Consider the following 15914-nt stretch of genomic DNA (forward strand, 5'->3'; position numbering starts at 1 on the left):
AAATGTATAAAAACTTTACAAATCTCAAAATACATAAGAGCATTTTTAGAAATTAGCTTAAATGTTTCTCTAGAATTCAAGTTGTATATTAAGTCTTAACTTTCAACTGACATTCAAAACTGTAACAACCAATCAACCAGCAGGAGGATTAAATGCTGCTAAAACAACAGAAAGATCACCTTACAGAAAAGTGCTTATGAGAAACAAATGAAGAGATGAATAGATTTGCATTACTTGGAATCTCTCGGTCCTTTTATATGTACAGTCATTAATACTAAATATAAATGTTAAAACAAAAAGCAAGCTATTAAAAAGTGCTAAATTGCAGAGTAATTTTGTTAAACCTAGCTAATGATATCTAAAAGTGAAGAGATACAAAGAAAGACATCCTGAATGTGTGTGACAGTTTTGTGTGGTTTCATATACATATGCAGAAAACCCCAACAAATATCTTCAGTCTTTAGCTTTCTGCTTTTTTTGAATCTTGTTGGATTTATTGAGGATTTTCATGAGGCCTTTAGACATGAAGTAAGGCTTCTCTGCAGATCCATCATTACGCTCCAGGTCTTCCACTGTGGGTGAGACAGGAAGACGAGTGTGAGCAATGCGCTGCTCTCTTATGTGGAAATAATGTGTACAAACATTATTCAGTAAACTGTATTTACTCACAGAAGCAGAGGAAGAGTGTGTCCACACACATGTTATACACGCTGAAAAATCCGTGTGCTATGAGGTAGCTACCCAACGCCACCGTCTACAGGAACAAAGGAAAAAAAATAAATCAACGACGAATCCCTGAAAAAATGGAAACAAGGACAACTATCCTAAAAAAGAGATTAGCTCACAATTATTGGCATCCAGTAGTAGTTGAGGTTTTCGGAACGGAAGCTGGAGCCCGGCAGCTTAATTCGTCCAGAGAAGAAAAAGAAGGACAAAACACCTGGAAAGGAGATTCAGACTTCAGAACCTATTCTTTCAGATAAACTGAGATATTAGAGTTTAATCAGCAGTGACCAAATGCTGCTGAGATGCTTTCATCATTTTCAGTGTTTCTTTTGTACTTTTTAATTTAAAATTTATCACTTTTTTTAATGATTGAATGTAAACTATTGCAGCTTTGTATATATTTTAGTTGTACTTTTTTTTTTCTTTAAATTGATTGTTTGAACTTGTTCTTGTGTTTTAGCGCTCCCCTTAAAGCACTAATTGTTTTAGCATGCAGTTACAAACAACTGAAACAGATTCTGTTTGGCAGGAACTCAACTAGAAACTGAACTTTTCCAGTTTCCACTTATTTAACTTCAAAGTTCAATTATCTTACTCCAATGACAGATTACTGGTGATTTAAATAAGAGTGTCTCAGAGTCAGTCACAGTGATCAACCCACAGGGCGTTCTCGTCTCACCCTGGGTGCACATCGTGTGCGTGTCTGTGACATTTCGTCCCTGGCAGAGCTTCCAAACACACTGGCAGTGTTTCTGCCTTGTGCACTCTTTACCTGCTCTATGCACAGCATGGCTGATTTGTTTTTTAATCTCATAAATTTGCCTCTCCACCATGTTTGCGGATGTAGCTTGCAGCTATTTTGAGCAGTTTTCTCTGATGCTTCCACTACACTCACCACCACACAGCACAAAGACCATTTATCAACTTGTTGACAATTTAACAGCTTAAAAGGCAGACGAGTTTGGACCAGGCCAGACTCGTCTAGTTCCTTTATAAATATAAATTGGAACACATCTCCCCAACAGATTAAAAATCAATCTACAAATTTAATTGAAAATATTCTACAATAACATAAAACCTGCTACAGAGTATTTTTACAAAAAACCCCGCAGTGACAGATTTGCTAGATGAATCGATGTCGTCCTTACCTACACCTCCAACCACCATCAGCTTCCCAAAGAACAGCAGCAGGTCTGTGACTTTATCGAGCACCACGACTCTGAGAGGACATGCAGGGCAGGACGGAGAAACACGACACTAAATCACTCAGTCTCTCAAACACGTGCAAATACATTCATGTTCTGTACAAGCATTACAGGAACTATAAGCATGCAGTACTAATCACTGTGGAAATAACTACAACACAAACCTTATCACATTTCTCATGAGCAGCTGAAAAGCATTTTTGGCTGAGACACAGAAGTTTTTCCCATAAATGGCAATCTGACAAAAAAACAGAGTGACTTTCAGACTCCAGTGAAATACTGGATAAATTATGTAAAGATAGTAAAACAAATTTTTATCATGTTTAGAGTAGAAAAAGAAACTCTTATAGTTAATATCAAAGGCTGTTTTCCACATGATGTCCTCTCACCATGATGTAAGCGTTCCTGTTGATGAACTTGATGAACTTCTCCAGACACCACAAGCAGCACTTCAGGCAGCATATTATAAAACGTGCACAACCGTTCTGCGACCCTGGAGACGACAAGTCAGGGAAAATTCTTAGTGTCTTAGTATATAAACATCTTTGACCACCCAGTTATTTCAAAATATACTTTTACTCGTATCCTCAGTTATTCCTGTGGCAGTGACATCTGAGAATATTATCAGTCTTACCTCTTGTTTTCTGGTCGATGTACTCCAGGATCAACCTCATGATCTGAACCAGGGTCAGGATCAAAGCACCAAATGCCAAGGAGCCCAAATGGTACCTTGAAAAATCATTACATGTTGTATTCTTAGCTACATTGATATATGTAGATTCCAGGTTTAAAACCTAAACTAACACTGAACTGCCTAAAACTGGCAACGACAATTAAACAGACACTTCTGATTTTTACAAAGACATATGTGAAAATCTTCTTTAGCTCCTTCGCTCTGTGGTAAGATTTTAGGTCCAGTTGTTAGTTTCGTAAATACAACATTAAGTCCATTTTGTAAATTGGGATCATTTTTAGAGTCAGGAAGGAGTATTACTTTGGATATGGCCAATGGTTAGCAATGAATGGGGTGTCTCTCAGTTTCTCAGTCTGATCAGCCTCATGACATCTGGTTTCAAAACACTAAGATTACAGCGCTCAAGTCAAGGCTTCAAAACAGGACATGAAAAATCAGTGGCTGGCATTATGTTGGCATGTCCATCTTTTATACTGACATGTGTCTACTGTCTACTGAATGCAACGAATGATGAAATAGCAGCATTGATAATGCAGTTCTTTTTTTAAGAAGAACAAAACTTATGTGGGACATCATGTCAGAAAATATTAGATTAGCTGTGTACAGCAGATAATTTACAAATCAAAGTTAAAATAAAAAATAGAGATGTGGCTGGTTTAATTGCTGCGGTCGGCCTGTACTAAGAATCACCCTCTACTTGAAGACTTTGACTTCTAGGTAAAAACGTTTGACAAGGTACAGAACATAAAACAAAGTTACGTTCACAGTCATCCGCGGCAGCTTAGTGGAAAAATAATCCATGTTTCAAATATTTCTTCAGCCCCCCAATTATAAATTATGAAAATATTAGGCTTTGTGTGTTATCCTCTGAAACATACTGTAATCATATAAAAAGAATTGGGTCTGAAAATGGCACCTCTGGGTCATTTACTCTTTACTCATTCATTGTTGCAGGATGTGGTAGTTGCTCATTAACCTACCTGAGTGAGCGTATAAAACCTCCAAAGAGAGGGAACATGGGGATGTCAGACGGTTTTTCGAAAGCCCAGTAGTAGGAGGCGAAAGCTCCAGCCAGCGTGCACTGTCCAAGAGCAATGACAAAGTTGACACACCAGAGAAAAGCCACCACGTTGTAGATGTGCAGGTACTGGAGGTTCTTCCGGAAGGGGTCCGTGCTATCGTAGTTGATGAAGATACAGCTGGCTGAGGGGCAGTTCGGGTAATCCGATGAGGTGAAGTTCTGCGAGGAGAACAAGAAAGTAGCAGTGATGGCGTATGAAATGGTTGTGCATGTATTTGCCAAAAGGCTACAACCCCCCCCCAAAAAAAAAAAAAACCCAAAACAAAACCAGTAAACTAATTATTAACCAATTAAACAATAAACAATCATTTTAAATCCTCTTTAATCCTGAATGACAAGACTCCAACAATCATCATATCACAACACTTTGCTCCAAGACTGTGAGGTAGAACTTCAGCTATCAGGTCCCTTTGCTATGGAGTCAGGTCCCAGTTTGAATTCACAAAACATACCTCTCTATTTTTAAGATAAGGCTGAAAGTTTTGATTTTTTTATTATGAAGATTATAGTTGGGGCTGGATCAGGTGACCCTGAATTGAATTACAGTTAATTATCTCCTAGACAAGTCAAGGAAAAAAAAAATGTTTTGAAAATATATCCCCAGTAGGCTCACCAGAGGGTCACAGTTCTTGGTGCCATTGATACTACTACAGCCGCTCGTGGTGGAGTTCAGAGCCACCACTTTGTAGGTGGGACTTCCTGAAGTAGCCAAATATCTGCATCCATTTGTTTAAGAAAAGAACTGAAAGCATTTATCAAATATCATCTATATATTACAGACCATAGTGTAGCCTGAGAATAACATGTACATACATGCAAACATAACAATAATGGATACAAAGCAGTAGCCCCCCAGTAAGCCACACACACCACCAGGAGAACAAAGGTGACCACAGGGTACAGCAGAGTGGACATCATGTAGCTGATAGCTCTGCAGAATATCAACACACATCATGAGGTCATGCCAAGGTTTTGTGACATTTTCACAATAAGATAAAAACGGACTGTTACTTTTATTGTGGTAAGTAAAACTAATAGAGTCCCTTTTAAGATTAAGAATTGAATTATTCACATCAAGTTTGTTAAAAGCGAGTCAGTCCTGTGGATGATTTTTTGTTTTGTTTAACCTACTTGCTGGACTCCTGGATGAGGGCGATGGCAATGAGGATTCTTGTGCGTAAGAAGATGAGGGTCAGCAGAAGGATCCCCTCAACTATGCATAAAATTATCACTGAGGAGCAGAATAATGAGTCACAAAAAGGAACACAAGCTCACACCCAACTGCTACACACCACAATCATACACACAGATATATTAACCCACATGTGTTCTCCCTGTTTTAGCAACACTTTACTATACTTGTAATGTACTTTATTTATTCTAAACTCTGTCAAAATGGCCATATAAAGAAGAGCACTTTCTTTCTAGTGTAGATACATAATTTTCAGTTCTAGATTAATTGAATTACTTTTATATCCAACACTTGACCCAATTAGCTTATTAATGCACACACAGCTCGCTCTCAACCTCTGAGTACATTACAAAGACGAGACTGAGAAATATTTGGTGACATTTGAACAGCACAGCAAAGGTTAGAACTAAATAGCATTTTAATGACACTCACAGAATGCCAGCCAAGTCTCTTGGACTTCCAGATAACTCTGAAAATTTGTGGTGAATCCAATTGTAGTGATGGTAGCAGAGTTTTGTTTGTAGTTTTTATATTCCCAGGCGCAGTGCCATATTCCTGAAAAAAGAAAAAGAACAAAAAGAAGAAAATCGTTTTGTTTTTTTAACTTCACTTTGTATTTCAAGAGATAAAATAACTAGGTCCTCTTTATATCCAGACATCACTGCACCTCTGTGTGCCTGATTTAAAAACTATTCCAGGTGAGTATTTACCATAAGCTCCAGCGGCCAACACTCCAAAGATGAGGACCCACACCATGACTGGAGCGGTAAACCTCAACAGCAACAGGAACAACAGACTGACAAGCATGGCTATCACCAAACCACTGAGACAGGACAAGTGTACATGATGGAGGGACAGTTAGGACATTTATAAGACATTAAAGCATCAATTTTAAGGTAAAATGAAAGCCGTGAGAAAGATGGAAACTATATTAAGAACACATATCCAACTTAATGTAATCTCGTACAAAGCCTCTGCCACAACTTCTACTGGTACCATTTACTGTTTTGCTGACACTGTCAATAAGGTAATATTTTATATTTGTTCCTGAAGCAATTGTGAGGGCAGTAGTGTATTTGCAATACACTGAAATCATTAACCTACATGACAAAAAGAAAATGCATAGATTATGTGAAAGCAGAATTCATGTCACGTTTCTTATTGAATTGAATTACACTGTGCAGGTGTTCCTCGTGAAGAGGATGTAAGTGTATCCTGATAACCACATGCTTTAAACAATAACTTGGTACCTTTTTGATAGCAAACAGATCATCTGAACTCACCGACAAGTATATTAATATACAGTACTCATATTTTTATGTTAAAAGAATGATTGCCAGTAATTGTATTCTGTTAGTTTTCTTATTAAGACAGAGCACCTGATACAGCATTTCAGATCTTAAGTTGACACTACTACTTTGTGTTATGGCTTATTCGATATCATCAAAACTTCATTTCAAAATCTGACTTCTATCTGTACATCAGCAGGTGGCAGTGTGCAATGCTGGTTCAGCAGGGAAACTCACAGGATGATCCACGGCCATGACGACGCAAAATCTGCAAAGATTCGGGTGGCGATGTCCTTAGCGTTAAAGCTGTTGATAATGCCCCTAACGAAGACAAAACAGGACAAGATGTGGTGGTGGCACGTTTGCTTTTAAATAGTAAAAAGTCATCATCAGATAAAACAAATACTATAAATGAAAAAAAACAAAAAACAAAACAAACAAACCAAAGAACAACAGCATTTAAAACCCATTTCTAAAATTGGTATGGGTGTAATTAAAAGGTGAGTGAAAAGATCATCATGCAGCCAACAGTGACCATTTTTATATAATTATGTTCTACATGTCTAATGTGACACTAATAAAGCTGGGAAGTCATAGAAACCAGAAATAACCCAAGATATTCAGCATAGGCAGACAGAGAGTGTAAGACAACTACTCATTAATGCTTTAAGGCTGCAAATCCCAAGACAGTGTGTCACATGAAATCTAAGGCCGCTGTGTATAAGTGAGTTAAACGCAGTAACAAGAGCAACTAGAACTAGCTGCTACGCTACGGCTCAACAGAGACTCACAAAACCACCAACCCTGTGCTGTTGATGAGGAGGAAAAAGACACAAGATTATTAAAGTCTGTGGGTTCATTTAGATTCATAGTCATCTTCATAAATAAATGTGATAATGTCTCTTACCCAGTGCCATTTTTGATGAGGGCAACAGTGTCATTCACTGAGGCGGGCAAGCCTGGAACATTCGCAAAGTCTGAAGGTATGTTCCCCAAGGCTGCGATATCAGGAAAACATCTCCCCAGCACTAACCAGACAGAACAAAAAAGGAAAATTAGCCATAAATATGGAGTTAGAATGTTTTTTAGATCTCTATACATAAGTGGTACTGTACTGTGTATTGAATATACAAGGAAATTTAAATGAAAGCAGTAATGTGAATTTGTTACTGACCAGGGGTTGTAGGTATGCGCATGAAAGGACACAGCTCCTGCTGTACAATCTGACTAACACTCTGAAAAACATGTTTAACAATCAAGTTTTGGAAAAAAAAAAAATACTACATACATAAAATAAATAAAAATAGAGACAGCCACCAGTGCTAGCCCTACCTCCTAGACTGCAGCTATGGTATAAATCTGAAACCTCTACGCAACATCTTTTATGAGTTAATGCAAGTTATTTTAAAATTTTCTGACACTGACTTTGAGGTCAAGGTCACCAAGATTTGAACTCGTCCAAGATTTTTAATAGATATGATTTCCTAGGATATTTTACAAAAAACATGACCTCTGACCTTGACTTTAAGCATCAAGGTCACTAATATTCAGACTTTCAAATTGATTTTCAAATCTCAGTAAAGTCTCAAGTTTCCCTGTTCTCGAGTTATGATGTTCACAAAGTTGGCTGTCCACGCCGACAGCCCAGTAGTGTGACAAGAATACTTTCTTTTAAACACCATTTGTAGCTTACCAGTGAAGTAGTGTCCAGGTTCAGAGATGGCACGCAAAGACTTGAATTAAAAACAGCTGCAGGTTTTTCAGTGTACGACTTTATTTGCACAACCCAGAAGTCAGAGGGACATTCTTTCACACACACCTATGGGTGATGAAAAAAATAGGAATATTTATGCAGCACAGAGAGGAAAGTAAAGAGTGTGAACAGGAACAGCAAACTGCAGCAGCTGTGTGTACCTGTGTGGTTGGACACTGGAAACCATTGAGAACACTTGCCATCACATTGACAGACACTGCACATTTGAGAATGTCAAAGTAAAGCAAGTTGGGTAGGTCTCTGAAAGACATGAATAAAGATTTTATTTCATATTATATTATTAAGTGTGTATATATTTTCTATATTTAAATAAAATGACTCTAAACAATGGTTAAATTACTTATTTGGCCCAACTCCACAGAACCAGCCAGTTGAGTTTCTTGCGTAAAGAACATCTCTTGGATCTCCATAGATCCAAGCTGACAGAGGAAAAAAACAAAAACAAAGACACATTAATACTCAGAAAGAAACTAAAAGCCAATCATGTAAATGTTTGACATAATCCATCTTGTTCAATGTGTTGCTTGCATTTCATATGAACAGACTACACATGGGTGTGTTTTTACTTCAAACACTCAGCATTTACTGCCTATACCAGTGTGGTCTTTAGTCGGAGAGATGTGAAAATTGTTGCTAAAATATTTATTGAGGTGGGAAAGAGATTGTGGTGTGAATTCAGTAACACATTAATATTGTGACAAAAGCAGTCCAATAATAACTTTTATATTGTGTACTTTTATGAGAAGCAATATTATGACAAAATTTTGGTTTCAATTCACAGAACTTGGTGTATTACTTTTTTATTTATTTATTTATTTTTAAATCAAAACAAGCATCAAAAAGGGACAACAGGATGCAGTTTTTGAGTTTGTTTTCCCCTGTGGGGCTTCTTTTAATACACATATTTAAGCTGCTGCATACAAAACACACCTAAATCAATGTTGTTGTTGTTTTTTTTTTGTTTTTTTTAATATAATGTATGTAGCCATAAACTAGGACCCATGCTACATCTGGCAAATTTTCAGTTATCATTGATTTTCATGTTAAGCAGTGGAACATTTTGCTAAACCTGTAGAGCAGATTTCTCCCACTATAAATCCACCCTTGTGTGTGGTGCTTTTAATCATCTCAATGGAGGAAATAGATTTGGGAAATACTAGCCATTGAAACACACAAATAAGGTCACTTCATGACCCATCAGGCCGCTGTGTTTGCTCTAGATAACAGATGGCCCTGAGTGTTGGAATGAGTTTAATGGCAGAGCAATAAAAAGCTGCTGACTGGAACTATATGAAGAACATAGCTGTTTATAGTAACAATAGAAACTAAACAACTGAAAGAAACAACAAGTGTAATCCTTTACATTGTGTAATTCACTTGGCATATATAAATCAAGAGCTGTAAATCTCTCCCATTAAATGAACCTTCTGGTTTGACAAGAGGGAGAAACAGTTAACACGAATTGGTCAAAATGCAACAAAATTCATGAACGATGAATGATTCTAAAAACCAGTAGTTTCTGTGAAGTCAGAAAGTTAACTAGTGACTTGATGGGTTACATATTGTTATAGCCTGCTGGATAGAGGCAGGCTTGCTCTTCCACCCTACCTAGTTCTTTATATCAACTACATAATAGCTTCATACTGAAAAGACGGACACATGACTAATGTCGATCTTTCTATCACACTTTGCTTATTAAAAAAATAGGTATGTTTGCTGAAGTGCAGCAGTGAGTATGAAGTGAAAAACATAAGGACATATGAAAACACAATGGGGCACATAATGCCTGTGCTGGCAGGGTTGGGTTTCTCTTACCTAAAACTCCAACTACTATGTAGCCGATGATGACCAGCAGGAAGAGAATACAGCAGATTATATCTGTACACCCTCTGTGTAAAAAAAGAAAAGAAAAAGAAAGTGAGATAGCATTAAGTAAAGTGGACAGGGTAAGCTTTGCATGGGTTTTTGATTTTGTGGTGATAAATGCGTCTTCCCAGGCCAACAGAAAATACACACACACACACACACACACACACACACACACACACACACACACTACACCAGGAACCACACAGCTGGACAGAGGACGGGGGGGTTAAAATGTAAGAATTTCACCAACTATCCAGTGAGCGTTGAGTCAGACTTACCTATTCTTTACAGGTCCTTTGAAATTATGGTCAAACTGCGCTGGTTGTCCTGGGAAAGGCAAACATTCGCCATTAATCAACAACTTCCTTATTTGTGAACAGATGACCAAGGACACATTAGCAGTTTCTTACACATTTTTGAACTGCTGATTTAATGTATAACTATGCAACAATGGACAAGGTGCAGTTATTAAAACAGGCCTTTTTGGATAAAGACATTTTTACCATTACTGTCTTTCAACCTGGTTATACTTTTTTTTTAGCCAGTTCCTGAAATATTCTTATAGTTCGATTTGTTTAACAGGTGCCCTCTTTTTAAAGTTAATGAATTACTTCTAAGTGAATAAAGAAAACTTTCAGAGACTTGCATTCATATTTTATGGACTGATTGTTCATAGATGTGTTGCTGTATAATCACTATGACAGGAATTGAATTACTAGGAAGAAATATGTCATTGTTGTTTCCTGGAACAGAGAGAAGGACAGTTAGCAGGAACAAACAATGAATCCAGTGGACTCACAAATAAAGCGGCTCTGAATATAAAATAAAATGCATATTTTATGTTAGAAAATATGTTTAATCATACCATAGGGAGTAAAAAAAAAATTACTGAGTGAGGCACAGCACTGACAGCAGCAGCTCTCAGGATAATTATTTGTCGACATAGTTGTTTTTTCTTAATGGAATTTGAATTGAAACAATGAGACTGACCTGCCTCTACAAAGCAAAGTGTACTAGTTTAATTGCAAACAATGAAACTCAGGAAACTTCTTTGAGAGACTTTCAGCTGAAAAAAAAAAAAAATTCCATCCACCAAAGTCAGATCTGCATTATCCTGTCGAGCAGGAATAACCCGATAGGACAAGCCACCCTCATACGGCATTAAATACAATGACTAAACGATTTATGGCTTTGTAATCCACGTGTACTTCCTATTTGATAATAAGAAGAAGCTGCACTCCTCACTTTATACAAACTAATAGCATAAGGAAGCTCAAAAGTTACAACATTTAAAAGTTGTCTCCACTGAGTAATTTGAATAGGGCTGAAAGGACACTGTGTCAACATTGCACATAGTCACTCAGGCTTTCCGAGAAGGATGCAAATATTACAACAGGATGTATGAACTTCATGGCCAATCATGTGATTCAAAGCTGGCAATAAGTGGCCATAACAAAAAGCTAATTGTACATTATAGTGTAATCCTTCAAAACAGGAAGGGTTAATAAAATTTTAATTACTGCAACACATAAGATCAGAAGGTTTTTCATCTCAGTATTGTTCAGTCACTAAAATATCAGGTGTGTCAAACAAAAATAATTCATTGAAAAGACTACATTCACGTCCTCCAAATCTCCACTCGAGAAATAATTAGAAAAAACGTCAGAGATACAAAATGCTGACAACACAGACGGCTTTTCACTGGTTTGTTTTTTCCGTGAGTGTCAGATTTCATCTGCTAGGATGCTGTTGTGTGTTTAGAGTAAATGACAGTCTGGATTATAGCACATTGTAACTTTAGATGACAAAGACACACACACACACACACACACACACACAACTTTTCAGTTCTTCCCTCGTAAAAAACTGATGCAAAGCCTTAAACCTTTAAACTTTGAACCTCGTACAGGCTGGTATTTTACAGCTTGAATTTGCAAAATTACAAATGACCATGAATACGAAAGTTATCACATGACCCTGTCTTAAGATGAATGAGGCAGATGACAGAACAGACCCAGACCTTTAAACCCACAGCAATGCAACCAGTTAAAGCAATGACTGAACATTTTCGGGAAGTGGCACACAGAGACTCTGACACAAAGAAAAACGAAGATGTTGCATAAATTCTTTGGTTTGTCTGTAAAAAGAAATTATGGCTCGGTTAATTGCAACCGGCAGAGACTGATTTACAACGTTTTTGTTTTTTTAATATTCAAATGTTATGCGACTGCTGGATATCTTGTGATCAAATATTCCAATGGCTACAATAACCGGAGAAAGGTTTTCTTATTAGAACATCAATTTGCAAAATAATGAAAAAGAAAAAACAAGCTTATTCTCCCCCGAAAGAACATGGCTGCAGGATTTAAGTTTGCAAAGTTGTATGTAAACAAATCACGAGAGTTCTAGGACAGTGTCCTTTGGACAGACAACCATGTCAGCACAAACACCCCATACCAACTGTGTTAAGTCAACCATGAACAGGAGCCAGTTTAGCTCACTGGGATGAGCAGGCGACCATATACTGTACTGTATGGTTTGGTTCAAATCCAACTTGTGGCCCTTTGCCACATGTGTTCCCCTCTCACTCTGTTTTCCTGTCACTCTTCACTGTAACTGTCTAATAAAGCCAAAAATAAATAAAAATGCAATATACGCAGCTCTAGCTTTTTACCCCCTTAAAAACCTACTACCAGTAACCCTTGAAGCTCTTTTCTGAACTTAGTGTTTTCTGTCACATTTCAGATCTTATAGAACAAAATGTGTTTGCATCCAAAGGTAATAAGAGTTGTCTTTGCCTGTGTAGCTACCCTTGAAAAAAATAGGAACCTATTCTAATGACCATCAAACCATGTTTTTATTGATATATACTAGAGGTGTCAAAACCCATTATTAAGGGTACTGGGAAAATTGTCAAATGTCGTAGAGTGAAATGCCAAACCTGTCTGACAGGTAAAGCTTGGCTGTGTGTTGCTGTGTCATGCAACAGGACAATGATCCCAAGAACAGCAACAAATCTACAACAGAATGTCTAAAAATGGAAGGACTTTAACAGGGTCATTGCACTACAAAAAGTTATCTAGTAAATCCACTCACTATCAGACAGCTGAGAGCAAAATCATTTTATTTAACTCAGTCATTTTATAAATGTGTTAAGAATGTAAAATAAAGCCTATGTGCAATTCTCCTGTCTCCTACATTAGCTTTATTAACGGAGTTATGTTCTAACATTAGTTCCCCTGTTGAACCAGGCAGGCTTAACAAGTTTTGTGGTCAATGATTTGCAATAAGGCACATCTTTCTCAACACTGTCTAAACTTTCTTAACCGAGACAAAAGTGCAACAGCTCCAAAAAGGGCGCAAACAAATCTCTCACTAATGAATCAGGAAGTGTCCCCAGCCCTGAAAATGATTTCTACTTCCTTATGAAGCCAATCAGAGCAACAAAGAGTAGCTTTAAAGCTGAATCATAATTAGACCACTCATCTGAATTGACACTCTCACACACTCTCTCTCTCTCACACACACACACGAATTTTTAAAAAACAGAGGTTCAGCTGTCAGTGATGCTGTGGTCGCCTGGTTTTTACAAGTTATATGGAAAGACATGAAATCCATCCATCCATGTATGTTTACCTCCAGGGAGGGTTTGTTTATTGTAGCCTTATCAAACCTGCCAGAGTGTCAACAGACTCATGACTTACTCCAACATAGCAGACTCCGATGCACAAGGTGAACTGGCCAAAACGTTTTCATCAGCAGCAACAGAATTTGTCTTTTAAGAATTGAAGCTTCTCCAGTTTTAGAGTTTGTGTGCAATACCCACACTAATAAGTTCACCATAATGTTTTCTTTCACAGTTGGAGCGCCTGGTTGGTTCAGACCTCATGAAAATAGCAGTGTTGTCTTCCAGAGTTTTCCCTGCATATTAACGGCACCCACAAAGGAAGCTTTCACTTTCCACCAAAGGAAACTCATCAGCTCTGATAAAAATATTAACCATTTTTTATCATAAGTAGGTTTAAATCATATTTTTATTTATCAAAAGGCCACAATCTGTTAACTAATGCAACACAGACTCCCTGCTTTTACACTATGCAGACCAATAGTGCTTACATGTACATTCACCCTAATATGAAACAATGTTAACTGATCATTATAGAAATAATCTGCACATATTTTCATGATAAAACATTGATTTAGGTAACTTTCAAGCCTAAATAACTGAGGATTCTCATCAGGGAGAACAAACTGGTATTTATATGAGAGATAATTAAGTATTTAGTTAGTTAGTATCTAATCCTTCTATCCCCAACACTACATAGTTAACACATTTGACCATAAGGCCATGCTCAGCTGACACTGTGATTAAATCTAAGCATGACATTAATAATGGAAGAAAATTTAAAGGACAGGATGCAATTATTTAAAACTATTTTAGCCTTCTTTTTTCTCCCATTGGATATTTTGTCTTTTTTCTTACAGTCAGGTTTCTGAGGTGTCCTGATTTGTCAGTAATAAAACTGTCACAACATTTTAAAACTAGGTTATCTGTAAAACAATAAAACAGTTTGATTAGACTAATATTGGCACACGGGTAAAAACACACGGCCTACTGTTAAACAGGAAGATAATTAAGATATCACTGAACTTTAACGACCTAACAGTCATTAAAAAAAATCCACGTTAGAAACAGTGGGTTTATGCTAATAATCACTTCATTTAAAAAAAAAGTAAGAAACTTTAACTTAAAACTCTAAAAAAAAATGGCGTGACACAAAAAATGAACACAGCTCTCACAAAGCATTTAACTCTAAACTCGTTCATTTCAGAGTTTTCTCAGCTGCCTTTGGAAATTTTTACTTTAACGCTGAAAGCAGATCCTCTGAGAACACCAACGGCCGACGTCAGCTCACCATATTCGGAGTTCGGATTTTCCTCTTCTTGTGTTTTTTTAGCCATGTTCCGCCTGGACCGCCACCTGTTCCTCCTTTACTCATAAAACGCAACTTCTTCTACACACTGCGAGCTTAAAACTAAACAAACAAGAAGCTAAAACCGACTTTTTCCGAGTGAGCCTCGCCGCGTTAGCGCGGACATTGCAACTAATGACTGAAGAAATCTTTTTCTTCCTGGCAGCTGTAACCAGGGAATGACGCGGCACGCGCACCTGCTGAGGGATGCGCACCTGCGCGGTGGACCAAAGATTGTTTATTAACAAGAGGACTCGCTCTGCATAGCTCATAGTAACAGAGACGGAAAGAGAGTAGCTTAGGAAGAAATTAAAATATATGCCTGTGCTTGATACTTTAAAAATACGTGTGAAAATCGTAAGTAACAGAAATAAATTTAAACATAAAATACAAAAATTTATTAAAAATAGTTCCTGCTTTTTCAAAAGTCTACCTTATATATGATGGGGCTACCAAACAAAGTAAATCTTGGTCAGTGGGGTCAAATTTGCCAGCCCAACGAGCCTCAGGAGATCATTGCTGAGACTCGAATGTCCACATTAAATAGGTTCTTGGATTTTTGTTGTTAAAATAAATAACTTTAACTCTGCTTTCTCTTGGTCAGTATGAATTATGGATCTAAGTAATACTTTAGTGTATAATAATGCTGTTTTTCTAAATGGTAATATTCCATATAGGCAAGGTTGAAGAAGAACCGTCATAAAATCTGTTTGTTGGTTACTATTAATAGGAACTTGTGTAATTGTAGAGGTCTATGGTAATACTAAAATCACAATATAAAGAGAAATAATTCAGGCGATATGAAGTTTTTCAAAAAATCTTCATTTTTTTAGCCTTGTCCTTGCGTGCATAGTCCTAGTAAAAATGTTTACATTTGTTGGGTTATTAAAATGCGTAAAAGTGTTTCCTTCACTAAGCCAGAGCTGTGCTTTGCCTAATAAATAAATAAATGACAAACTAATCACTTATGTGTGTGTGTGTGTGTGACCTATTATCCTACATTTTTGTTAGTGGGCAGCAAAGGTCTGCAGCCATTGTGTTTATGTGTCTGTGTGTCTTGCCTCTTAGATTAACTGGTGATTTAAAATTGGACTTGTAGACATTAGTGTGG

The 15914-nt window shown here is 37.2% G+C and overlaps 1 protein-coding gene across 1 annotated transcript; it reads right to left on the reverse strand.

Moving 5' to 3' along the window:
- Window positions 1-353: 353 nt before the first annotated feature.
- slc44a4 (solute carrier family 44 member 4) lies at window positions 354-14792 on the reverse strand. Its single transcript, XM_065470574.1, has 22 exons — window positions 14747-14792; window positions 10109-10157; window positions 9777-9850; window positions 8302-8380; window positions 8102-8201; window positions 7881-8006; window positions 7362-7422; window positions 7095-7215; window positions 6425-6508; window positions 5609-5721; window positions 5331-5453; window positions 4838-4937; window positions 4545-4637; window positions 4320-4422; window positions 3606-3865; window positions 2566-2660; window positions 2321-2424; window positions 2096-2169; window positions 1875-1945; window positions 846-940; window positions 670-754; window positions 354-572 (listed from the first exon to the last, which is right to left on the reverse strand). The coding sequence occupies exons 1-22, from the start codon at window positions 14790-14792 to the stop codon at window positions 454-456; spliced, it is 2175 nt and encodes a 724-aa protein (XP_065326646.1). The 3' UTR covers window positions 354-453.
- Between the last annotated feature and the right edge of the window lie 1122 nt (window positions 14793-15914).

This window comes from Pelmatolapia mariae, linkage group LG22, assembly GCF_036321145.2.
Source record: "Pelmatolapia mariae isolate MD_Pm_ZW linkage group LG22, Pm_UMD_F_2, whole genome shotgun sequence".
Classification (NCBI taxonomy): domain Eukaryota; kingdom Metazoa; phylum Chordata; class Actinopteri; order Cichliformes; family Cichlidae; genus Pelmatolapia; species Pelmatolapia mariae.